Source organism: Melanerpes formicivorus, unplaced genomic scaffold, assembly GCF_026170545.1.
Source record: "Melanerpes formicivorus ecotype bairdi unplaced genomic scaffold, bMelFor1.0.p_v2 SCAF_18, whole genome shotgun sequence".
In the NCBI taxonomy this organism is placed as follows: Eukaryota; Metazoa; Chordata; class Aves; order Piciformes; family Picidae; genus Melanerpes; species Melanerpes formicivorus.
In genome coordinates, this window is record NW_027142370.1 from 6199188 (window position 1) to 6225602 (window position 26415).

The 26415-nt window shown below is 43.6% G+C and overlaps 1 protein-coding gene across 1 annotated transcript; it reads right to left on the bottom strand.

The window, feature by feature from the left end:
• Positions 1 to 24951: 24951 nt before the first annotated feature.
• Positions 24952 to 25887, bottom strand: LOC137446776 (inositol 1,4,5-trisphosphate receptor-interacting protein-like 1). The gene has a single exon (XM_068149735.1). The coding sequence runs from the start codon at positions 25885 to 25887 to the stop codon at positions 24952 to 24954; it is 936 nt and encodes a 311-aa protein (XP_068005836.1).
• Positions 25888 to 26415: the final 528 nt, after the last annotated feature.

Below are 26415 nucleotides of genomic sequence, written 5' to 3' on the forward strand. Positions count from 1 at the left end.
AAACCAGGTTGGAAGAGACCTTCAAGATCATCGTGTCCAACCCATCAACCAATCCAACCCACCCAAATAGCTAACCCATGGCACCAAGCACCCCATCAAGTCTCCTTCTGAACACCTTCAATGACAGCGACTCCACCACCTCCCTGGGCAGCCCATTCCAATGGGCAATCACTCTTTCTGTATAGAACTTCTTCCTAACATCCAACCTGAACCTCCCCTGGTGCAGCCTGAGACTGTGTCCTCTTGTTCTGGTACTGGCTGCCTGGGAGAAGAGACCATCATCTGCCTGTCTACAACCTCCCTTCAGGTAGTTGTAGAGAGTGATAAGGTCACCCCTGAGTCTCCTCTTCTCCAGGCTGAGCAACCCTCAGAAAATTTTCAGAAAATGTTGGGATTTCCAAAGTTTTCCCACTCCAGATGAGGAAGAAAAGTCTCCACCTCATGGGAAACTAGATAAAATCATTTTAAAAGAGCCCACAGGTTAAGAGTTAATTCATCAGGTGTCTAGAGAACCATGTTGGGCTCTGTTGCCTGAACTGGGCTTCCCAGTTCAATAGAGACAGGGAACTACTGAAGACAGTCCAGTGGAGGCTACAAGGGCAATGAAGGGACTGAAGAATCTCTCTTATGAAGAAAGGCTGAGACACCTGAGGCTGTTTAGCCTGGAGAAGACTGGGAGGGAATCTTATCAACACTTATAAATTGGAGTCATTGGTTTTAAAGGTCTTTTTCAAACCAAATGATTCCATGATCCTATTATTTCAACTACAGTAGTAATCAAAGTGTAAAGCATATTTTATATTATCAATATGACTTCTAAGTCACCATCACAGATGTCATTTCATCTGTAAATCTATGATTGAATTCTAGCATACATTAGGTAGGTAGAATTGCCCTGCTGGTTTTAGTGACAGCTGAACAGCACCCAAGAGATGCATCTCAGGCCCAGTGTCCTCCTCAATGTGAACATGTGAAATGTCAGTCTGCATCATTCATCTGAGTGCTACTCCTGAAGAACACTTGCTTGTTTCTTTGCTATTCATAAGAGATCTTTCCTTTCTTATAGTGGTGTTGGACCCAGCACTAATGAATGTAGCCTCCTGGCTCAAATTTCTTCCTAGGTCTAATGATAAAAGACCCAATTCTATTAGATCTTTTCTCTCCATCTTCTTAAAAACAGCAAGTAAACACTTAGCTGAACTGCAGCTTAACAGCTGACTGTGCAGGCCCATGCAAATCAAAATGAAATCTTAAAAATGCAGATGTAGTCATCAGAGTGCTAATTAGTAATTTGGCTGCTGCCTCTCCACTCCAGATCTTCACTTTAATTGTAAAACAGGAGGAGAGGAAGTTCTTGGGGCCATATTCCACCTGGCCTTCCCGGAGGAGTGAGCAAGAAGCAGCTTTTCTGTGCCAGGATAAGATCCATGCCACCTCCAGGACAGCAGCACAAAGTCTGTGTCTCCAGGATGGAAATACCTGCTTGAATTTCCCTGCTCATGGAGGTGCATCAGCAGTGATGACTGCGGCAGAGGGAGGTGTCAGTAACAACAGCAGGGGTACAGAGGTCACCATGTACCCACCTCTCCATAAGGCCCCTCTCCCCAGAACAGCAATTCATGTGGCCTGCTAGAAAACCTTTACTGTCAATGAATTAAAATGATTTACCTGAGTATATTCACTGTATTTAGCTTGAACATTGCCAGCTCTCTTGCAACGCTTGTTTTCTCACACTATCGGTTCTTGAGTTATTTTATTCTTTCAGAATCTGAAAAGCTCTTATCTGCAGGAATATAGACCTCATGATCAGACAGAAGAGGAGAAAAGTAAAAAACTCTAGAGCCTCAAAGATGAGGAAGAAAGAGACCTTAAACTTCTTGGGTTTGGTAATGTTATTTAGCCATTCTTATAGTAATAGCGAAAGGTGTGGGCAGAGCTGTAAATTTGAGCAGGTTGCCTCACACTATTTAGAAACAGCAAAGAATTAATTCCCTTCTTAAGTGAAAATCAATGTACCATTAATGGCACCTCTATAATGAAGCTGTTCTGAGTCTGATGTACATTTAGGCTATGACCAGTTTATGTCACTCTGGTAATATAGGGAAATCTTGAAGACGTTGCAGAGGGGCCAGGGAGTAATGACAATTAAGAGGCAGTAGACATAAATTATGGAGCTATAAAAAGACATGGGTATAAATGTTCTCATTTTCAGGGCTGCAAAAGAAATTTCTATTGAAGATAAACAAAGAAAGAAACAGAAAAGAGCAGAAGATAGATTCCAGTGAAAGCACTTGCCAGATTAGCTCTATTAATTAACCATAAAAATGCAGATTAAGAGTACTTTAGATAGCATTAAATCCTCCTCGCACAAAGCTGGTGGTCACAAAAACCTTATTCAGCAATATGGGAGAGAATTTTCTTCCTGTCTAGATAAACATTTCATGCTTTACCAGACAGCACAGATTGTGGGCCTCTGTCTATGTATGCTTGCGAGTGATTTTTCTAACTTAGCTTTTCTGAACGTGCAGCATTTGGAGCTCGATGCTCACACAATACATGCCAGATCAATATTTCATGTTTACAAAATGATTTTTTTTTCTCTCAGCAGAGTGACACTTTATCTCCTCCAGTCCTTCACCCTCCCTGTCAAATCCCTAACACAGAAAAGTCATTTTTAAATTAAGAAGTCATTTCTCTCTCCTCTTAGATACAGTAATAGTTTTCTAGTTGCTATGTGGCATGACTCGTATGTAACGAGCCGAGCAATTGGCAAACACATGCCTCTCACTTTGCTTTTGTGCAGTGACATTTCTCTGCCAGTTTTGCCAAGAACCCTGAGGCTTTCCTCATCTTAGGCACTGAACTTTTAAGCAACCCTGAGGGGAAAATGCAGGCGAAAAACTAATGGGATCTGAGATCTTTCTTAGCTTGGAACAAAAACCTCCTCCAGGCAGCGATAGAAATAAACAAAAAGGCTGTGGTGGTAGTGAAAGAATTAAGTTTCCCACAAATTTCTTTGCAAGATCAACTACAAAATCTTTCTGTGGCAGGTGAAGCCGAGACTTACCCTAATAAAAATAAACACTACAATTGTGGGACAGCTTGGACACACACACCTGGACACAGAGGGTCAGACAGATTGCCTGATGTCACACCTTACGGTCCAAATGTTGGAGTGGATGGATGTGCTGGGTGAGGTGTCAGAAAGCAAAACAGTTCCCCAGGTACTCCTGGAGGTAGTCCAAGACTGTTTGTGGTCCCTGATAGAGAACTAGGAGGCTTACAAAAGCACACAGCACCTCAAAGGGATAGATGAAAAACTGAGTTAAATATTTAGTCACTTGTCAACACTTTCTGGACAGTGTGGAGGAACACACAAATATTTCTGCTTTGCTGCATATGGAAGAAAAAGGTTTTCTCTACAGGAATGGCAAATAAAGCACACAAGGGTCTGATTAGTTTTGTATGAGAAGAGAGAATTTCTTATTGTTTCTCTTGACCTTAACTAAAATATAAATGTTCTGACACTCTGAAAGAGAGCCTCTCAAGCGTGCATCATTATCCCAGGCACCATGTTGCATGCGTTCAGATATGGGTGCACTGTAATGTGTGATGTTGTAAATGCACATCTTCAGCCAGTGGCTTTAATGGGATTTCTATAATACCCCAGTAAACACTGAGCCTGACTGCTTATCTGCAGTAGGTTACACAAATTCACTATTGTGAATTTCAAGAATACAAAGTGAGATCACAATAATGCCCTTTCTTTGCCCAAGAATTCTGCTATGGTTTAGAGCATCCTGCTCCTAAAAGAAGCTTAAAGACCTATCTGAATTTTAGTGCTCGGGTTTCATTCACATGACAGTAAAGTCTGCATTTTCTAAGCCAACCCCTAAAACAACTATTTCCCTTCTATTTCTTTCTCCTTTTTGAAACTGTAGCACATTCTCACTTCAAGTTTTCAAGGAAATCTTTCCAGAGGAAAGGTCTTCAGTCATATATTTAGGTATCAATCTGTCTCAAGCAGAGCTAAACATTGGAAATCATCCATGAAACCTTCTGATGCCATGAAAACTACGTTAGCTCTAAGTATGGCCTCCAAAACAGAGATAAGATGCACACAGAACTGGAGGAACTGGACTTTGCCAACAGACTACAGTTAGACACAAAGGCAATCATGAGACAGTTTGTTTTGTAGCTTTTGGGTTTCCTTTATTTACCTGCAGTCCTGATTCTTTTGCCCTTAATGTGTGAACAGGGTTACACGTTTCTATTCCCTGGTATGGTACTTGGAGCTAATCTAGCACCCCAGAAATAAGTAATGGCACTGAAGAGGAGTGAATTCAGAATACTTCAGAAGGATCAAAATACATTATATTTTTATTTAAAAGGAAACACAGTAGTCTAAGAACCCCAAAATTAATATCACTGGAGGAGGGGGGGGGGATCAATTCTCCATTCTCAACATGAAAGAAAAATAAAAGTAAGCTCAGTGTTTTTAATCACTGCAGCAATTTATTATATATTTTAAAAATATGACTTCTTTAATCTCATTTGAAGTAGGCTCATTAAACTTAATGCACTGAACATTACATGATTAGAATAAATTTCGTCTGTAGAGGCAGACCCTCTAATGCAAAGTCATAAGGAAAAAATATAATAAACCAAGTCAGTAATTCAGTATGTCATCACTTCTCAGCAGCTCCACATTTCTTGAGCTGTACAAATTTCTCTTAGTTGCTTTTATCTGTCTTGACTAACCTTACTGGCATAAAAAACCTGCAAGGGTGGGACAAGATTTCTGGAAGCTTTCAGGTATCTACAAGGAGTTCACTCCAAAAATCATAAGTAATCAGCTTGTTTAAAAAGATTAAAAATCTGTTCTTGGATCAGAAGCTAAACTTCCTTTCACATGTTTTCTATTTACCCTTCAATATAACCAGGTCCCCAACTTTCCCAGATCCACCTGGGATGGGATTGGAGAGCGGGTGTGATTATGGCTGTACTTAGACTGCACAGAGCCCTCCCTGTGGCACAGAGAGCCCAGATTCCAGTCTCTGCTCCTCCTCTGCAATTTTCCTCCTATGTAATCTTGTAGTTATCACTCAATGTCATTGAAAAACTGACCTTTCTCTGATACCACGGCCCTGTCTTTATATAGTATATCACACTTTTACAGAAGTATTGGAAATACAACCCTGGCAGTCCCTCAGATAACATTGTGCTGGGAAACATGGGAATACCAAAGATGAAGTAACACCAAACAGGGATAATTTACTACTTCCAGTTTGTCTTATGAGTGCAAGGAGTGGTGTCAGGCATGTAAAAGTCACTGTATGAATACCTGTCACAATAATTTTCTGACAGGCAAGTCCTCCTCTCTTTCTGAGACTGCAGAAGATGGGTGAGATGACTTTTTTGTTTCCTTTGGAGTTTTTTATTGCTACAGAGTTTTTGGAGATACTGTGCAGCTGTACTTCAAATGACCATGAAGAAGGAAGGTGGATGAAATGCTTTGAGCTGGTGGCAGACAAATGTCAATGCGTGTTCAGTGGGAATGCAAGTGATGAGCCGTGAGGGTCCTTTCTGAACTAAGCTGGCCCACTTTCTCTGTTCTCCTGCTGACAAGACAAGCATCAGAAACTTTCATCAAGCCTGACCTCACTCAGGGAACACCAGCAGGAAATTTAGCAAATAATTAGCAGTCAGAGTATGCTGTGAAAAATAGAGTTGTGGGGACTTTTTTTCTTTTCCATCACAAGGTAGAAGGTTGATAATGAGGGCTTACAGTCTGACACAAATCTCTGCTTCCTCATTGCCTCTCTTAGTGTTAGTCTGACAATTAGAACTTAAAAAACCTAAACCAAAACCAAAACTTGCGTATTTCTGGGTTTGATTTTTGTCTGTGGTGGGTTTTTTTTTTTGGTTGCTCTTTGATGAGGACACTCAGCATGATTAGTCTAATTATTTTCTTCCTGCAGTCTTATTGTTAGCCAAAATAACAAACCTGTGTACCTAATGGGTCACACAAAGTGTTTGCTCTCTCAGCCCTGCCAAGCTGATGCTTTCCAGGGGACAGCTCCAAGAGTAGACCATGTAAGAGGCAACTATTCAACAATTTCCACTAAGTCATTAATGAATTACTGGTATATATTATCTTTCAGGATTGGACCCTCTCTGTATAGCTCAAAGCTTGATACTTGAGATCTTGTTAAGTGCATCATTCTCTCACCTTCATTAAATACTTAATTCCTCCTATCTTGCACCCAGGATCATACCAGGAGAATTAAATTATGACTAAGTGCATTTAAAGCCACACCAGAAGCGTGATGTTGTTGGTACCAGAGGGACTATCAACCCTGCTTTTCCAGAGAAACTAACAGGGTGGGAAACTGTCACCAATATGACTGGTGGCAATCAACTTCAGGAATAATGACAGACCTATTTCTACTAAAATCCTCAGCAACATTCTCATTCATTTAGGAAGGGCTGAACTTCTGCAAATATGCCCATGTATTTTCCTGCACATTTTCTTACACAGCAGGCACATGAATTATGGTGCCAAAAGCATAATAATGACTGCATATATCTCTGTTAGACCCTTGCCTTGGAGTTAATGGACTATTTATAGAGTAAATAACCACGAGTAAGGTTCATTTCCCAGAAGCAATTTGGTTTAGGTCTGGCCTAAAGTACAGAGAAGGTACAGAGCAAGGTTTACTGGGACTGGGAGGGAGGTCATCCAGAACAATTTGGTCCTGAGGGTATGTGTGATGTAGAGCTATGTAACATGTGGTTTCCTGAGGATTACAGCAGTCAAAATTGGCAAGTATTGCACAGGAACTTCTGAAATGTATAATCAGTGCTTTTCACACGTGGTACAGGATAGGGCTTGCACTGAGATTTTTCTCTAAGCTGCCTTTTTTCCATGGTTGTAAATAAAAACTGTTAAAAACAAAAGATACGTTTATATCCAAGGTACATTACTGGGTTTCATTCACATTCCCAGTAGGCTACATTTTGAGGACCAGATAAACATCACAGAAACAAAACCCAAACAGTTTCAAATAAAAATAAATGAATGCAATAACTGTCATTACTGTTCAGGAGATACTAAGAAGGTAACACTTGCACCAGACAAACAAGCTGACCAGGCTTGGATCATTGCAACTGGTGGTGCATGCCCTGCCTCCTCCAGAAGTACCATGACCAGCTTCATATTCAGCATTTCCTTCTCAGGATTATTTGAATCCATATGGTGTTATTCATATGTGGATCTCAGATGGCTTACAATCGAACCTGTCATCACTCCTTCACTGCTGGGTGGCTTGTTCCCCACTCTGATCACCTCAGCTGCCATCCTGCAAGCCACCACTTAGCAGGCATTCAAACCACAGCTGTCATTCTCAAGACATGGGAGGTGTTCCATGCACGCAACTCTAAAGCTCCTTCACTGATGCCCTTCAAACTTTCCTTGAAAAGGAGCTTTGCCAAGATGTCAACAACATTAAAGCAAACCAGCAATTAGTGTATATTGCTGAGGCTCCTGCCTGTTGCACAGCCAGTAACACACTCCTGAACCTGCTGCACCCAATCGTTGGATCACTTCTTCTTGGACTGTAAGACTCTTGAGGTAGGGATACATTTTTTTGGTCTGTGTCTACAAACTCTTAAGTATCTTATGTCCAGATACATAATTTCAGACTCCTAGGAGCTATAATATTACAAACATTACTGAAATAAGAAATCTAACAGATATAAGCAATCTCTCTAGTTGTCAAGAAATGTAAAGCTTGGCTCTTAGTTAACACACAACCTTCTAGGACATTTGAGCATACCCAATCATAGAATCATAGTTAGGGTTGGAAGGGACCTCAAGGATCATCTAGTTGCAACCACCCCACCAATCTAGCTGGAGGTGAAATTTGAGTGATAAATTATGGAGTGCTTAATGCTGTTTTTTAACATACAGAGAGCCAGCCTGTTCATGTTCAGAAAAATTACTCTCTTTACATGAGAAAGAGCTAAATGACCCCTTGGATGCATGACAACTTTTATCATTAATCTAATCTATTTCCCATGTACATATCACTAGGGCATTGAGGACCAGAGGTGCCATCCAGTGAAGCGAGTGGAAGGACTCGCTTCCCATTGCATGTCCAAAGGGAAGAGAGAAAGGCAAAACCTGCCTGATCTCACTCAGAATTAATACTGCCTTGGACCTGGGGACAACAGGCAGGCAGACAGATCTCCGGTTTCATTTCCCTTCTGCCCTGTGCCACAGATTTATTTATGCAAGTGCTTTTTGAAGCAGCAACCCATCACCTTTAAGTGCTTCCTTCATCGCCCGCTGATTTCTCCAGCCTGTCTTTTCTCAACAGTTAGGGCAGCATTAGACTTGTGAGTGATTTACAAAGAAAGGAAATGCTAATGGAGAGACAAATACAGGTGGAGATATTGGGCCGATTTTCTGCCTTCCAAAGTAAAGGTCAAGCATACATTATTAGTCTGAATAACCTCCAGATAAAGAAAAACACTAGCTGGGAAAGCAAGAATAATGCCTTTAAAATAGTGCCTTGACATCATCTTGAAAAATGGTGACTAATAGGCCTAAAGGTGCTTCTGAATTTCTGCGTCAAACCTGAAGCAAAATGTCCCAATTCCTCAAAAGCAGCTACAAGCCTGTCAGCCTGCAAGAATTTACTACCTATGAGAAGAATTTCTACAAGCTAGAATGACTGGTCTAACAAAACCTTATGTACCTCACCTAGCACTCCATGTGTGCAGCAGTGGTTACAGAAAGGCATATGGATGTACAGAGGTGTGCAAAGGCCATAGCCACCTAGAGAGCCTGCAAAATGCTGCTTTGATAAAGCTTTGCAGAGATCTGCAATGGGAGCTGTTGGCAAGAAACAACCTTTTGGGCTGGGTGAACCATGGTCATCAACTACAGCTTAGCATTATGGTAATCACTGGTACCAAGATGTTGAGATCTTGTCTGGATGCAAACCAGAAGACTCCATAATTCTTATCACACTAGAAATTTCTCACCAGAAGTAGCTACCTGTGAATGCCAGGCACCAGCCAGCAATATTCTGGCCTGGGACACTGCCTCCTGGTTAAGTTGGTGGTAATAAATAGTTGGCTTGCTTTTGCTGTTGAATATCCACTAGCCCTACTCATTTTGTGCTTCCTCTGCTGACATATACTAGCAATGAACCCTGTGAGAGACATTTCTCAGCTGGTTCAAACGGTGCTGTGAGAGCCCAATGGGTTTCTTGGCTCAAACAGGGTATGACACGTCCTGACGGCGTGGGTTAACAGCACTGCAACAGCGCCGCTGAAAGGCCAACGTGCGCACCGCACCCTGCGCAGCTCTGGAGACAGCAGCCCCGCGCCACAAGGGGTGATGGGGGGGTGGCAACTTCGGGCCGGCCACGTGTGACCGGCGTGCCCGAGGGCTCAGCTCGGCACGGTCCGCACAGTGAGAGCGGGTGCGCCGCTTCCTTTCTTCCGTTCTGTCTGTTCCACACTGCCCGCACCGTTCATTCCCCCCGCGGTCCCCCAGCTACTGTGCTCCGTGCTGCCGACGCAGTCCGGAGGGCTCCCTCTGCCCACACTGCTCCGTTTCCGTCGCTGCCGCGGAGGGTCCCCCTTTTCAAAGTGTGCCCCTGCAGCCAAGAGCTCGGAACTGTTCTTCTGTAATTCCGTGCGCTGACCCCAGGGAATATCCTTTCTTCTGCTCTTGGAGTTTCTCCCGTCATCCTTTTATCTATTTCCCCCCCTGCTTTCCCATTTTCCCTCTCCACCCGTTCAATCTAATAAACCAAATACATTGCCTTTATTTACTCCAAGGGAATTTTTGGAATCTTAGCAGGACCCCCACTGCTGACCAGGGTTGGTACAGAATAACCAGGTCATGGCAGCTGGATCAAAACAAGGTACAAGTATTTATGAAACTTGGAACTTCCTAGGGATTTCTGAAATCGGCAAGGCTGAAGTTTTGAGTCAGTGACAGAAAGAAAACATCATACCGGTGTGACTCAACAGCAACAATATTTCTAGATGATTGATAAGAAAAGCTCTTCCCAGAGGTAATTTTGACAGATGCCTGTTAATTCTGCTCTCCAGCTGCGACTATGACTCATAAACCTGCCAGCAAGAAGGGACCTCAAGTGGCCACCTACTCGCTCCTCAGAAACAGGTTTAAGCTTACACTTTGACCAGACTAAACAAAGTGTGCATGGCCTGCTTTTAAATCCTCCCACTAAAAGGGATTCTCTTAGCAGCCTCTTCAGTTTTATTTCTTGTATTCAACTTAAATCTTCTTTCCTACTAAACCAAACTACTCATCAGGTAGAGCAGGCAGTTAACTCTCTTTCTGTAATAACTTGTTATTTATTCAAAGACTTCTATCTTGTGCCACATTTATCCTGCTGCTTCTGACCTGCATAAACCAAAAACCTCTGAATGCACTCACAGGCCATTCTCTGATGATTTTATTACTCTTTTCTGGCCTTGCTATCAACTGTGTGTTGTTTTTTTTTCCTTTTTTAATGAACACATTATTCCAGGCAGCAGTTTCTCAGACCAAATGGAAGAGAATAGATGTGTCTATCTTCTGCATTACAAACTCAGGAGTCCTGTAATGATAAAGTCCAATATATAAGTGTTCTTTTTCCATACTGCTTTCCCAGTCTCTGTCTTAAGAAATGCCTTCTGCTTTAACACTAGCATAAAACAAAACCTTAACATGCACCCAGCAGACCTATTTTCAGCTCTGTTGGGAAATGCCAATTAGGTCTTGGTTATGCTTGGGATCTTTATGAAAATTACAGTAATTCTCAAAATGTCATGGAAGAAATTCCGTTGTGTAGGATCTTAGGACAAGCCTTCTGTCTTCTTTGACTTGTTCAACAAAAAAGACAAGGCTACTGGTCTCTTTATCACCATGGCTTGGATTAAAATCTGAGTTAAAGATTTAGACCAAAAAAAATCTATCCTGAGGCTGTTCTTGAGTTTCAGCCCTTACCAAAAAATCTAAGAACCTAACATGTCCTCAAAGATGAGGAGTATCTGCACAGCAGGAAAGTACTCTTGGAAAGGTGGATGCAATGGCACAGCTTCTTGACAGTTTCTGTCAGGACCCAGAAGCCAAGAATTTTTCCCTGATCAGCTCCACAGAGAGCAGGTACCAAGGAAGTGATCAATTTCCCACCATATCTATCCAATCTGATGCAAAATTTTTAACTGAAGTACTTTAATTGCTTCCTGAGTGTGACCCAAGGACCTGGTTAGATGCCATTTCACCTGCCACAGACAAACATTTTGAGGTGCTTGATTTTCTCTGTCTGGACAGGCAGTGAAAGTTACTGTTTTGATGAAAGTGTAATAAAGATTGAATTGTCTTTGGAGAGGCCTTTGTTGAGTAGAAGCTATAGATTCCCACTTGCCTTTTATTCTGCAGCAAACTCATTACTGTGGCAGTGGCCACAAAGCAATGTGTTAGCCTTTTCATCCTATTCTTTGTCTCATTAAGACAATGCCCCATCTCTTTGCTATTATTTCTTCCTTTTGGTCTATGTAATTAATACCCAGGCACTTGCAATGTCCTGTCTCTCATGAGTTGGAAATGAACTGCCCAAGCCACAGCCTTGGGCAGAAATCCAAGTCCCATCATCCACAAGGACCAAAAGAAACTTTCTTTGCTGCTTCAGGCTACACTCATCTTTGCTTCCTGCTGCTCAGCCACCTGATTCTGGGGTTTGTGGCTTAGTTTCTCAAACAGTGCCCAGTTTACTGCAACATGTTACACCCTGACAAACCCTAACTGGTATGTCTTTAACCTGCTACTGACTAAATATTTCCAGCTCTCTGTGTAAAGGGTCATTATTTTTTCTACTTAGCTGGTAGCTTAGAAAACCTATCAGATTTAAAGAGCTCTGCCATTATCTATTGGCCACTTACCCTGTAGTAACTTCTCCATATCTGACCATGCTTCATTCAGCCTTTGGTGCCAGAAATTTGACTATCTGATAGCAATAATTGAGGAAGGCAGGAAGGAAGCCATGAGTAGGTGGAACAACATGAGTAGCTATGAGGGATTAAAATGATTTGGAGCACTCAGAATCCCTCCTGGAAAAGTTAGGGTTACTTTATATTCCATGTGATAGTAATTTCTGATTTACTATGATCACTTTTCAGGTTAATAATTTCTAGACATTGAAACTGTGCTAGCCCACATGCAATTTCCCTACCCAAAGGAGCATAGGTAAAATCCATCCAAGGTAAATTTCCTTTGAAAATAAGGTCAGACCAGGCCAGAAACTTAGAGTTTCAAAGAAACTTAGTATTTTGCTCTGGCAGTGAAGTGGTTTGACCACATTCCTTGCAAGTAATACAAACAGCATTAATCAAATATGTTTCCTTAATTAGCAAAGAGAGAGAGAGTATTCCTTTCTTAGGAGGGGCTTGAGAAATTGTGTGTACATGGTAGGAAGTGGTTTCTTCCACATTTTTCAAGGCGTTGAAAACAAGGAAATGCAATCACAGAGATTTAAACTTACCTTAATAATAGGGTGCAAGTACATAAATCAAACATTTTGTGGGAAGCAAAAAGCTTCCCCATCGCAAGGAGATGCTGCTCAGTTCAGCACTGCAGGAGAAATTACACAAACCATTGCCCATAGAAAACACAGCTTGGTGAATAAAATCTGCCTTGAATTATTTATTTTTAGTGCTTTATTTTATCTCCTCTATCTTGCAAGGCTTGGAAAATGTTCTTGGTGAGAGCTTTTTGAGTGTCTGGGTCTCAAATTAAAACAACACATTAACATCTTCTGCACAGCACAGAGGTAGGAAGGTTAGAGTGGAGTGCTTAGAAATGCACCGAATCCAACATTTCCCACTAATGGCACTACTAGTGTATACCACTTTAATTTACTTCATTAAAGTATATCCATAAGATACAGTATTCTTGGATGTATGATGGCTGAATAAAATTTAATAGACATACAAGTGGCAGAGCAGAACTAATCCTTTCCAAGGCACCAGCTCTGTCATAAACTGTATTTATTTTGGAATCTGATTAAAAACATGGCTTGCAGCATTAGCAAAGCCTTAGAGAGAGGGAAATCAAATGTAGTGTGGTCCATAAGAAATTTCAAATGGCCAGGTCACCTATAATTCATGTAATTTTTGTTGTTGTTGTTACTGAGGAAGGATTTTTTTCCTTTTATATCAGAGCTTGTTATCCCTTTAATACCTCTTTAGAGCCATGCTTTCCTGTCTGAGGGTAACAAAGAAGAAGCTATCCTTCTGAGTGTGTCTGCGTTGGCCTTTACATACCAGAGATGCCAATGATGAGTGAGCTTCAGTCCCAAATGCCACCACATTTTAACAGATGATTGTGTTGGTGCAGCTTGTTTCTGTGCTTTTAGCCCATGCCAAATGACACATCAAGCTTAGCTCTTGATGAAAGGCTATTTAAGAAACATGCCATGACCTAGCAACCTATCTGTGAATAGTTACTGAAGCTCATGGAGGCTAAAATCAATGAAAAATTTTAATTAATTGATTAATTAATTATTCTTTTTTTTTTTTAAGTCAATTCACTATTTATTTGAGCCCTTAGTTACAAATGCTTCAGTCTGTTTCCAATCCAACGGACTGAATGGAGACTCAGACTCTCAGACGGAGATCTGTGCTCTCCAGATTCCCTCTGAGATATGTCACAGTAAATCTCTAAATATCCTCTTGCTGTTTCAGTACTTCTCTGCATATTAGACTACATTAGGGAATTATAAATGAGAAGAGGATAGGGAGAGTAATGCAAGCCACTTACATTTCATTCTGAATGCAAAACATTTACCAGTATCTAGGAGTGGTACTCCAGGCTTTAGCTATATCAAGCTGAAAATTGTGGATGGAAACATTGTCTGCAACTGATGAGCATAAGAAAAGCCACAGAGACAAATTCATATGTTGCATATTGTGATATACTAAAAGAGAACCAAGGCAGTTCTATACTTATCTTGAAAATGGCAAGTAATCCCGCTGAAATATTTCAGGCTAAATTCCCCTATTACCATGGCTAAGTAGGCCACATGGGATATTTCTTTATAAATTTACTTCCCCTCTTTTCCTCCTACACCTTGCAGAACACAGAAGAAAGACTGAGAGCATCTTCCTCACAACAAAGACTGGTAAGGTGACTACAGGGCAAGCAGAAAGCTTTTTCCTGCACAGGAGGCCTAAACTAATCTGACTCTCTAATTTCAAGTGCTGCTTTGTTCAGCATGTCCTTTGTTATCACTGCAAGTCCAAACACACAAAGTTGCTGAGAATTACAGAATCCTGAGATTTTTTACCACCACCCCCCTTTTTTTTTTCTTGGAACCTATTTCTTTTTCAGCAGAAGCAGATCTTTTATATGCAAAAATGCCATATTATTTCAAGAACTTGAAATCCCATCTGCAGAAACCATATTCTTTTTATCAAGTAAGGTATTTAGGAAGGAGAAGATTACATCCAGAGTATAAAACAGGGCCAGACCTTAGGCTGACACTGTCCTGAATGTAGACACTGAGTGTGTTACACAGGCAGAGGGTTTAATGCAAGAAGATGCATAAGTAGCCTGTAAGTCATGCATTGAAGACAGGTCAGACAAAATCTTCATGCTTCCTTAGAGGAGATACAAAATTCCAATGGAAGTCTATGGAAAAGCAGGAGGATTTGGTCCCTACAGTACACAGCATCCCAGATTTACCTCCTTTTGAAGACTGCATTTCTTTCTCATTCCCTCTCTGAGCAAGGACAGATTGAGCACTGATGAGGTTTACTCTCAGTTCAGCACTGCACACCAATTCAGAGACAGAAGCCTGCTGTAAGCTTCTCTCAAATATTTAGCTTCCATTTTTCTAAAGAAACTTACTTATAATGAATGGAAATGGAATTGAACCTCCAGCACAGATTACTTTTAAATCTATCCCCCAACATCCCCCATCTCCTGCAGCATAAGAGGGAAGAGAAGAAATGCAGGATCCTGAGCCAGACCTGTCTTACATCTCTCAGTTTCATGTTTTTAAGATTTATGAACCTAAGAGCAACCAAACTCTACAGGGACTTTCCACTCATGTCTCAGAAGCACTAAAATGCTTTATCTTCATCTGGTCTTTCCTACTTACTGTACTTAAGTCTGTGGCAGCAGCAGAGTACAATATTGGGGGAACAGCCAATTTTTTATATCAAAATCATTACCAGAAGAGGAAGTATTCACTCCCTCTCTGTGTGATAGAGAACTAATCTGTCCCCTTACCTACCACCCTGTCAGACACTGCTTCTTTGTACTTAATATATTGCACACATCGAGCAAGGCATTCTAATTTCAGCTTCAGTGGTAGAAAAGGAGTTCCTGCCCATAAAAGTCACATGAAATGGCTTGCCAAACTCTTCGAGGGGAAACCAGTCAGACTGCAGGACACAATAATGTTTCCCTCAGAATATATCTGATTATGTAACGGATTGCTGTATTAAATATTAAATAAGGCTTGAAATATGCAGCAATTTGCAGACACTAGGGAGTGTGCCTAATAAAGAGAGTGCATTAGCTGTTCTGCTTTTTGAAATCCAGTCTATAAATACTGTAACATCTTCCTATTTACTTCAGTGTGGGAGGACCAGACTTTGTGAACCTGGTTGTTAAAATCAGCACTGAGGTCAGTGTGACTTGGTATTAATATTGGTCTGATCAGCATCTGATGATTGCCCTTCAGGTCCCTGGGGACACTGTTCCTTGAGCATACTTTAAAGGCAGCATAGATGTGGAACTCAGTCCTTCCAGGAAAAATTACAGGATCTGAGCAGGATCCTGACCTTTTCCAGGCCCCACACAGCAATTCATAGCACTCAATAGTGTTAATACAGGTTTGGCAGTGGTTATGCTAATGCCTGTGTTAACCCTGCAAGCATAATCAATGCAAATCAGTTATTTCTTTGAGGTAGATGGAGCTGCTTCTGAGTGTGAACTGGGAACACAAAGGCACTTCAGAAAGATCCCACTTGGTATCACCATCCATATCTTATGGTTCCCAAACACACTTAAAAATCAGACTTAAAGGGCATAGTTTTCCCTGAAAGTCATACAGTGACATTAGGTGAGATATAAATTCACAAGGACTTGATTCAATGAACACCCTTCATGCCCACTTTTCATGGAATAATTGTTCATTGGCAAGGCAAGAGGAAGACAAGGAGTCAATAGATAAATTATCAGAGGACTGACCTTCAGGGTGAAGTTCCAGTCCTTCTCACAGTAGCTGTTCAAGTACTTTACACAAAGGAGAACAGCATTACCAAAGAAGACTGAGAGCCCCTTGGTTTATGGCCAAGCCTGGAGCTGAGATGCCTGCTGAGGATGTAAGGATCCACTTCCCTCTAGGAGCGGAAGGCTTTGACCCAAGAGTGGGGTCTACCCACGGGGCCACCAGTTGAAAGGAGCCATAGCCACAGGCCGTGTCCTGCAGGGACCTCTGCCTGCACTGCCAATGACTACAGTCAGAGAAAGTGTGAACTCAGCCAGATGGTTTGCACTGAACAGGCACAGAGGGTGGCCTGAGGATCAGAGAGGGACCGACCTTCTCACTTTCAGGTACAGTCAGACTGAGTCAAAATTTTTTAGGGCACTCTCATGTCATTCTGGGGCTGTGCTTCTACAGCGTTGCTCTTCTCCAGCGATGCAAAAAGAGGTTGTCAGTTCACCCCTTTTCAAGGGTACTTTGCCCTTTTGGTTTTGTAAAGCTGCATGGGAAGTGGTAGGTAAATGAATGTGTCTCAGAGAAGTTAAATGAAATGACTGTGCATTGGGTTTGTGCTGTTTCCTTCCTGTCACATTCAAACACATCAGCAGCCCAGTCCAAGCACACACTGGGCTAGGTTTGCAAACTGATCAGGCATGCTGTCCTCGCCTTCTGACTTCCTCTTGGAAATAAAACCAGTGGCCCTAATGAGAATTAATTAGGGCTGGGGGTGGAGAAGGGGGATCCATCGTGTTTTTGTTTGTATTGTTTGTTTTCTGTAAACCCACGGAGGGGGGGGGAAAAAAAAAATCATATTACTTCTCCATGCAATATAGTAAACGTAATAAAAAATGAACACATGGTAATTAGCTTCTCCATTAAGTATACCAAGCATAGACAATAGCAATCGTGCAGTGCTGATTACAGACATTATCCTTGCCTGGATTTCTTTTTTTTGATTCCACCATTCAATCAACACTGCTAAATAGAAACTTCAGTGTTCAATATTATAAGACACTAGCTGGCAGTTATACAAAGATGCCTTACACAATGTCATCTGGCTGCTTGCCTGATTCTCATATTACCTTCCTGTCTTGCCTTATACGCTAATACGCATGGCTGATTAGAAGAAAAATGCAGAAGCAGCTTCCTTCTCTTCTTGCTTTTTTTTTTCTTCAGCTTCATGCCTTGAGGGGGGAAAAAAAAAAGGAATCACATTTGCTAATTTCACCAGCAGTGCTTAACCTGGGAAACGGAACAATTCCCTTCCAATTCCGCGTTAGTTATAATTCATACACAACCACTGCCTGGCACCAGATTAATTGGGCAGTTTTTGATTTCACACTGAGAGAAATGTTGATTACTGTTGTTGTGCAGAAATCCTCTGGTAGCCTCAGTAAAGAGAGTCTCAGAGATTCAAAATAAACATTTCTGAGGGGGGTATAGCATCCAGGGGTTAGATGTCTGGAAAAAAAACTATTTCAGAATGAAAATCCCAGAAGCTCAAATGACTCTGGGAAAGAAAAAAAATCAAGGAACTTCTTAAGTAGCTGCTTTCAGGTTAATTCACTGATACCAGCACACCCCTTGGGGAGTCACAGTACAGTTTATGGCAGTTTCTTCAGGAGGATAAGCTTTCTCACAGGAGGAGTATTTTTCACATGTAAATAAATACATACATACATACATACATAAAATGTGGGTTTCCTCTATTCTTCTTTACATATATATCTGGTTTACTCTCTGATTTTTTTATAGTAAAGCTATACTAAGACAGGTGTTGTACAGGCAGAGAGGCTCTGCAGAGGGACCTCGACAGGCTGGACAGATGGGCAGAATCCAACGGCATGAGATTTAACACATCCAAATGCCGGGTTCTGCACATTGGCCACAACAACCCCATGCAGAGCTACAGGCTGGGGTCAGAGTGGCTGGAGAGCGGCCAGGCAGAGAGGGACCTGGGGGTACTGGTCGATGGTAGGCTGAACATGAGCCTGCAGTGTGCCCAGGCAGCCAAGAGGGCCAATGGCATCCTGGCCTGCACCAGGAACAGTGTGGCCAGCAGGAGCAGGGAGGTCATTCTGCCCCTGTATACTGCACTGGTTAGGCCACACCTCGAGTACTGTGTCCAGTTCTGGGCCCCTCAGTTTAGGAAGGAGGTTGACTTGCTGGAACGAGTCCAGAGAAGAGCAACAAAGTTGGTGAGGGGTTTGGAACACAAGCCCTATGAGGAGAGACTGAGGGAGCTGGGGTTGCTCAGCCTGGAGAAGAGGAGACTCAGGGGTGACCTTATCACTCTCTACAACTACCTGAAGGGAGGTTGTAGACAGGTGGATGATGGTCTCTTCTCCCAGGCACCCAGTACCAGAACAAGAGGACCCAGTCTCAGGCTGTGCCAGGGGAGGTTCAGGTTGGATGTTAGGAAGAAGTTCTATATAGAAAGAGTGATTGCCCATTGGAATGGGCTGCCCGGGGAGGTGGTGGAGTCGCCGTCATTAAAGGTGTTCAGGAGACTTGATGGGGTACTCGGTGCCATGGGTTAGCTGTTTGGTTGGGTTGGATTGGTTGATGGATTGGACATGATGATCTTGAAGGTCTCTTCCAACCTGGTTTGGTTTATTCTAATTCTATTCTAATTCTGTTCTCTGACAAGCCTATCATAGTTCCCTGGATTTTTTAGTCAGGCTCAATCTGAAGTCTGGTCAGATGTCCAGGATTTCCAGATGTCTGGCAGCCACGTCAGAGCTACTTCTATGTACCTGAAAATCCTGGGTCAATGAGCATGCATGTAGACACAATCTATAGTAGAATAATCAGTGCCTAGGATGCCTCAGACAGCTGTCCAGGTACAAGTCGTCTTCCCAGCAAACATGTCACAGGTCAGACAATTCCTGGTGACAGCAGACTCTCAGTAAACCTTTCAGGAAAAGCATGGGGGGAAATGTAGGACCTTTGTGTCAGGGATAGGGATATTTTGACATTCTTAATTGCTATTGCTATTCATAGGTGGAGGTCAAAGTGTACAGGATGAAACCTTGCAGCTCAGAAACCAGTTCAGGAAACAAACTGGTTAGTGAAAATGTGGGTCCTGTACCAAGTGACCTGAGCACACGTAGGGCAACTGCCTCTTTGTTGAAGAGCATCTCTGCTCTAAGGATTGGACACTAAACACTGCAACCAGTCAGCAACAGGGATCTTTAAAAACAATTTTCCTAATTTATTGTATCACCATAACAAATATGCTTAGAAATTGACTAAGAATTTAAGAATGGACCTTCAAATTAACACGTGTATGTATATCTATAAATAAATGTATACACAAATCTGGGTTGGTATACTTTAAAGTGTGTGTGTGTGTGTGTTGCAATAAAGGGAGGGGGAGAAAAAGTGGGCCCATGTGAACCTCATGAGATTCAACAAGGCTGAGTGCAAGATTCTGCACCTCAGATGGAGTAGCAATCCCTTGTATCGATATAGGCTAGGGGATGAAGGAATGGAGAGCAGGTCTGATGAGAAGAACTTAGAGGTAGTGAGGGATGAAAAGCTGAGCACGAGCAGGAAACACTCTAGGTTAGGTTGGATGGGGGTTTAAGCAACCTAAGGGCTCACTGCAGGGGGACTGGACTAGATGACCTTTAAAGGTGCCTTCCAACACAAATTCTATGATTCTATGAAATCCATATATCATCCCTCTGTGTGTATCTTCAAATCCATGCTGGATGTTTTCATGCAACTTACCTACCAACAAAACACAAGCTACTGGCCTTAGAGAAGGAGTAGATGACTAGTATTTTGTGATGTGTCTCTTAGCAGAATTGCCTTGAAAGGATTCTTCCTTTCAGAAAGTTGGATTCTGTCAGACTCAGAATATAAATATATGTGTAAAAATATATTTAAATATATCCATGTATGTTAGAGCCTCTTCTAGTGGATATAGCCAGATGAAACTAATACAGAGCACTTCTGTCCCCTGGACCCTCAGCATGGGTCAGACCATTTCCAGAAGACACCTTGCACTGTGCTCCTCCCTAGCTTCTCCACTACCACCACTGCTCATATCTTTTTGCACCTAGGGACCTTGCTGTGATTTAGACATCTTTTCATGGTGAAATATCCTGCTCTTGTACATGGGTTAGTTGATTAGGTGGTGTTGGGTGATAGGTTGGACGCGATGACCTTGAAGGTCTCTTCCAACCTGGTCTGGTCTGGTCTGGTCTGGTCTGGTCTGGTCTGGTCTATTCTATTCTATTCTATTCTATTCTATTCTATTCTATTCTATTCTATTCTATTCTATTCTATTCTATTCTATCTTGCAGTAATCTTACTAAGTGTTGCACCTCTGATCATAAGTCAAGTTACCATCAAGTTACACTGGACCTTCTCTGTTCCCTCAAACCCACACTGTGAGAGAGATATGGGCAGTTTACAGTAGATGTCTTAAAACCTTGGTCACAAGAAGCCAAAGGCTGCCAATATTACCTGTCTTATCTGCAGATGTGAATGGATGAATACCCAGATTGATACAGTCTCTTTTCTTCTATTTTCAGACTAAAATAATGTTACAGCTTATAAACTACAACTAAATAAGGCAATAAACTCAGATCATGCTCAGGGGGGATGATAGATAGGATATCATGGCACAAATTAAGTACAGTCATTTAGGAGCTGTAATAAAAGCCAGCATTTTGCCAGTTTGCCAGCCATTAAATGAAGGGTCATTCAAGATACAATTTTTTGTTTGTTTTAAAGAACTTAAGAACTATTTTGAATCCTTGAGCTTAAATCAGTAGAAGAGGCTTCTCTGTGTTAAAAGAGGTATTTTGGTACATAGCTGGCATAGATCTTTCACCTTGACAGACTGTTTTCACACTGTGAAGCAGATTCTTTTGGACAGCTTAGCACAACACTCTAATGTATCAGACCAGAGACAAAAATGCAGTGAAGTAATGCCATGGGATAACACTGAAATATTAGTGAAGAGGAAAGCTAAGTGCTGGCAGCCTCAGTGCATCAGGATGGGATTTTATGAACACCTGGGAGGACTGAAGAACTCACCAGTGCTAGCAGGCAAAGCATCCCATCTTGTTTGCCCTACTACACAGTTTTCCTCCTCCTGGCACTGAAAAGGAAAGCACTATGAGGTGGTTTTACACCTGAGTTTTTATCCTGTGTCCTGTGCTTTGGGTTGGTGGAGCAGAAGCTGTCCCAGCTGTGAGCATAGCTGCCCAACTCTTCCTCACCCTAGACCAAGGATTAGGTTACACCAGTAAAGGAGCCACCCCCAATGCAGGCAGAGAGAGAATCCACTCCAGTTTGGTCACTTTTGCCCCCTGTCCCAGCATACTCTGAGCATAGGTGATTGATGAGAAAAGGGACATAAGGACAGTAATTTCAGCTCTGTGCCAGGCAAGAAGTTCACTCCCAGAGAAACAAAGTAAACCCAGCATTTATAACGGCGAGTTGCAGTGTTACAGCTGGCAACAATAAAAGAGGTTTCGCTGTATGAAAAGACCAAGTTTTACATCTGTATCATCTAAATCAGGTTGGTTTAAATGCTAATGCCTTCAGTTCTGAGACATATGTTTCTCTTGGTTTAATACTGCCTTTTTAGTGTGACCTTCAGCTTTTTTTTTACAGAACTCCCTTCTCCAGTCATTTGGTGAGAGAAAATTAAGACTAAAGCTCCTGTGTAGGTGGAATCATGGCATGAATAAGCTTGTTCAAAATGTAGCACTGGATTTTGTCCAATTTTCATGAATTTCTCAGCCTATATAGGCTCAGAGCTTTATGTGTATCTTAATTATATCTCAGTATATAGAGTGCTGGCTCCCATTGCTAATGTTGTCAGTGCCATAAAGTCAATGGTAGCCAACATTAAGACTGAAGGAAATTGACCTTAATTTTGTGGTGGGTTTTTTTTTTCCTATGTATAACTCGCTGTCTTTCTCTTTCATGAAAGACTTTCCTCTACCAGCAGGGCTACTAAACCATACATCTTGAAAACAAAAAGAAACTATCACAAATATGCTGCATTCTTGAGTAACAGATTTATTTCATCAACCTTCCCTCTCAGATAGCTTATTTCTAAGGGTTTTTTTTCCCATAATTGATTGAATAAGTCCTGAGAAAAGAAGTGCACAGTTGCTTTTATTATGTCAATTGTTATTCCTTTTTCCAGCTAACCTACTCAAATTGTTTACAAATATGCTTTTGGGTGCAGGTGTTACATTTACCCTATGATTGCCCAGTACCTAACACATCAGAGTTCTGACCTAGTGAGCATGCCTTGTCATTTAAGTGCATTATTGCAGCACTTGTTGTGGTTATTGTTGGTTTCATTAAGCAACAAATGCTCTTTGGCAATTATACTCACTTGATAGTTTGGAGTTTTTTTAAATCATTGTGTCATTATTCATGAGCAATCATTTTCATTACCCCAGTCACCACTCCACTGAGGCATTAACAGACATTCTTCCTTTAAGACTATAGTTTGGTAAGCAACCAACTGCAAATACAGGAATTAGAGGAAATGTACTCAAAGAGAACAGAAGTCCCTGTATGGCTGGCAGCTGTAGATACACCTTTGAAAGTGAATTTGCAGTTGGACTAGATAATCCATGCAGTTTGCGGTAGCCCCAGGCCCAGTGTTTCATCTAAATTCATGGTGCTTGCTCAGCATTCACAGGAGAGCTCACATGCATGTGGGATTTCAGCAGAAATGTGCCAAGGAGCTCACAGAAGCAGGAGGTGTCAAACTGAATTCAGGATGAAACAAGAGAGAGGCAGGAGCGTCCCCAGCCATCGAGAGGCAAGAGCATCCCCAGCCATCGAGAGGCAGGAGCGTCCCCAGCCATCGAGAGGCAGGAGCATCCCCAGCCATCGAGAGGCAAGAGCATCCCCAGCCATCGAGAGGCAAGAGCGTCCCCAGCCATCGAGAGGCAAGAGCATCCCCAGCCATCGAGAGGCAAGAGCGTCCCCAGCCATCGAGAGGCAAGAGCCTCCCCAGCCATCGAGAGGCAAGAGCGTCCCCAGCCATCGAGAGGCAGGAGCGTCCCCAGCCATCGAGAGGCAAGAGCGTCCCCAGCCATCGAGAGGCAAGAGCGTCCCCAGCCATCGAGAGGCAGGAGCATCCCCAGCCATCGAGAGGCAGGAGCGTCCCCAGCCATCGAGAGGCAAGAGCATCCCCAGCCATCGAGAGGCAGGAGCGTCCCCAGCCATCGAGAGGCAGGAGCGTCCCCAGCCATCCAGAGGCAGGAGCGTCCCCAGCCATCCAGAGGCAAGAGCATCCCCAGCCATCGAGAGGCAGGAGCATCCCCAGCCATCGCACTGGAGGGAGCATGGCAGGAGCTGCCGGGAGCTGAGGAGTTGGGGCCTAGTAAGAGAGGAGGTGAGGGAGGTGAGAGGAAGCACTGCATGGAGGGGAGCCACAGGCAGTCCCAGGAAAGCATTTGGACAGTGGTGTCAAGAGGCTTGAAGCAGCCACAGGCCCTGGCTGGAGACAGCATGGGGGCCACCCTGCTCAAGCGTCCCTGATGGCCAGCCTTGGCTGGGCTGTGCTCCATGCAGGGACAGCTGAGCAGACTCTCCCAAGACCATCTTCCCTGACAGACAACAGTGTCCCATGGACCTACAGGCCACTGGCTCATCCCCACCACAGAGAGACCCAAGCATCTCTGCCACCCACTACACCTCATTTGTTTTCCAACCCCCCCCATTCTCACCCAGAGGCCCTCAACCACTTCATCACTAACTGTATGGGTGTACAGTCAGACCTCTCCTTTGCATACAGCATGACATCTCCACCTCTAGCCCCTCAACCCAGCACTCCAATCATGTTACACATTCCACCAAGTCTGAGTACCCTCAGTCAGGACATAATTGCCCTGTTCAGATAGAACATCAATGTTTTTTCCCTTGTTCCCATCAGTTCCTGTGCTGTCAGCAGTCGTTACTGAGAAAGGTCTGGCTCCCTTTCCCTCATTCCCTCCCACCCTGCATGCACAGGGGCATCTTCCCTGTAAAATGGAAGCAGGGCAGAAAACTGATAAAGAAAGGAAAAGGGTGCTGGGGGAAGCACAGCAGTTTGGTGCTGTTATCACAATGTGCTAGTACATTGCTTCTGCATCTAAGCAGGTAGCAACCTGCTACCTGTCCACATTCTCCAACATAGTGTTGCATAGATACTGCCAGACAGAGGGTTAGTTAAAACAAGCTAATCTATTGTCATCTTTGAATTGTGCAAAGGTCCAAGAGGGGACCTTTCCAGCAGGATGGCAGGTCCCAGCCAGTTACAGGTGTCAACAGGAGCCTCAGTTCCAACAACATCTTCAGCTGGACCAACAGAGATACCTCAAGCTCTTGTTATGCTTAGTTACTCCTGAGTGCTGTCATCTCCATGCCTAGTTTGCTCAGATCTGTGGCACAGACTCCTCAGCAGTCTCTGGGAAGAGCAGATTCTGTGTTCTGGTGTCCAGAATTGTTGTCACCAGTGTGAAAGCAGGTCCTCAGGGTCACAGGTGTGGAGACAATAGCCTGTGACCACCTCTGTGTTGGTCATTATCCTGATGGATATGCCTTGCCATGAGTCTGAAAAGCAGCATCTCAACAAGAGTGCAACTCTCCAGCCATGCTGTGTGGCTGCAAAGATGGCCTCTGCCTATGCAAGGACCAGGGAGGCACCTGTGCTGTCTGACTGCACTGCAAAAGAGAGCTCAGTGCAGATGTTCATCTTGGAGATGCCCGTCAGCTGGAATGTGCAGGATTTGGAGGAGGGTAACACCGTTAGCTGCCAGTGGTATGACTGAGGCAAAAGCATCCAGGCTGAGCTCACCAGCTGTTGCACCCAGCAGGCCACTTTCTCCAGGTCTAAGTAGCAGTGTGTGCAGAGGTTGCATAGGAGGTATGAGCTCTGGTCCCTCGGCAGCCTGTCATCAGAGTGGTGGAGAAAGCACACCGTATCCCCCAGCAGCTGCTCCCTTGAGCACACGCACTCCAGCCCCACATGGACTTTGACAGACTTTGCTGGCATCTTCCCTGTAGTGTCTGGCTCCAGGCTAAAAGTGTGTCCATGGGGTGGCTGCAGAGACACAACTAGGAAATAGGTGATGCTGTGCTCCTGGACATCCCAAAGTTCACAGGTACCAGACCCACCACTGGCTGGTTCAATCTGCGGCATGAAAGTCTTCCTGCAAAGCACTTGGCAGACACTAAGGAGCTCACCAACTAGTGCCTTCAACATCCTGGGTGTGTCACTCAACTCTTGCATTGGCAATGGGGTTGCCACAGCCAAAGATTCAATACAGCTGTGTGCACCATTGAGGTCTTCCTCCTTCTCCCACTCCTCCTCCTCCCACTCCTCCTCCTCCCCTTCCTCCATGCTGCTGGAGCTGTCCCCCTCACTGCAGCTGTCATAGGCAAGATTCCTTCTCCAAGTCAGCAAAAGGACCACAATGAGGACTGGTATGGCAACCATCTGAAACTGCCAGGACTTCAACACACAAAGGCGCATAACTTTCTCCAGGTTACTGCCCTGCTCCATCTGCTGCAGCAGTCGAGCCATCTCCTGTTGCAGATACTCCTCGCGCTGCTTCATGCACTCGGCCTCAGCCTTATCTCCCTGCTGGTGGTGATTCAGCCCACACTGGGAGACCAGCACAGCCAGAAAGAGGATGATTGCAGCAGACATGGCCTGGAGGTGGTTAAAGATACGTCAGCAGGGCTAGGTGGGAGGAAGCATGGGACTAGAGGAAGCAGGCTGGAGCTGGGGAGCTGAAGCCTGGTAGAAGAGGAGGTGAGGGAGGTGAGAGGAAGTTAGAGCAGGGTTTGTGAGCATTGCATGGAGGGGAGCCGTGGGCTGTTCCAGGAAAGCATTTGGATGATGGTGTCAAGAGGCTTGAAGGGGCCACAGGCCCCAGCTGGACACAGCACGGCACCCATCCTGCTCAAACCTCTCTGATGGCCAGCCCTGGCTGGGCTGTGCTCCATGAAGGGACAGCCAATTAGAGTCTCCTGAGGCCACATCCCTGACAGACAACAGTGTCCCATCAACCCACAGGCCACCAGCTCATCCCCACCACTGAGAGATCCAGGCACCTCTGCCACCAGCCCCAAGGGCAGCAGT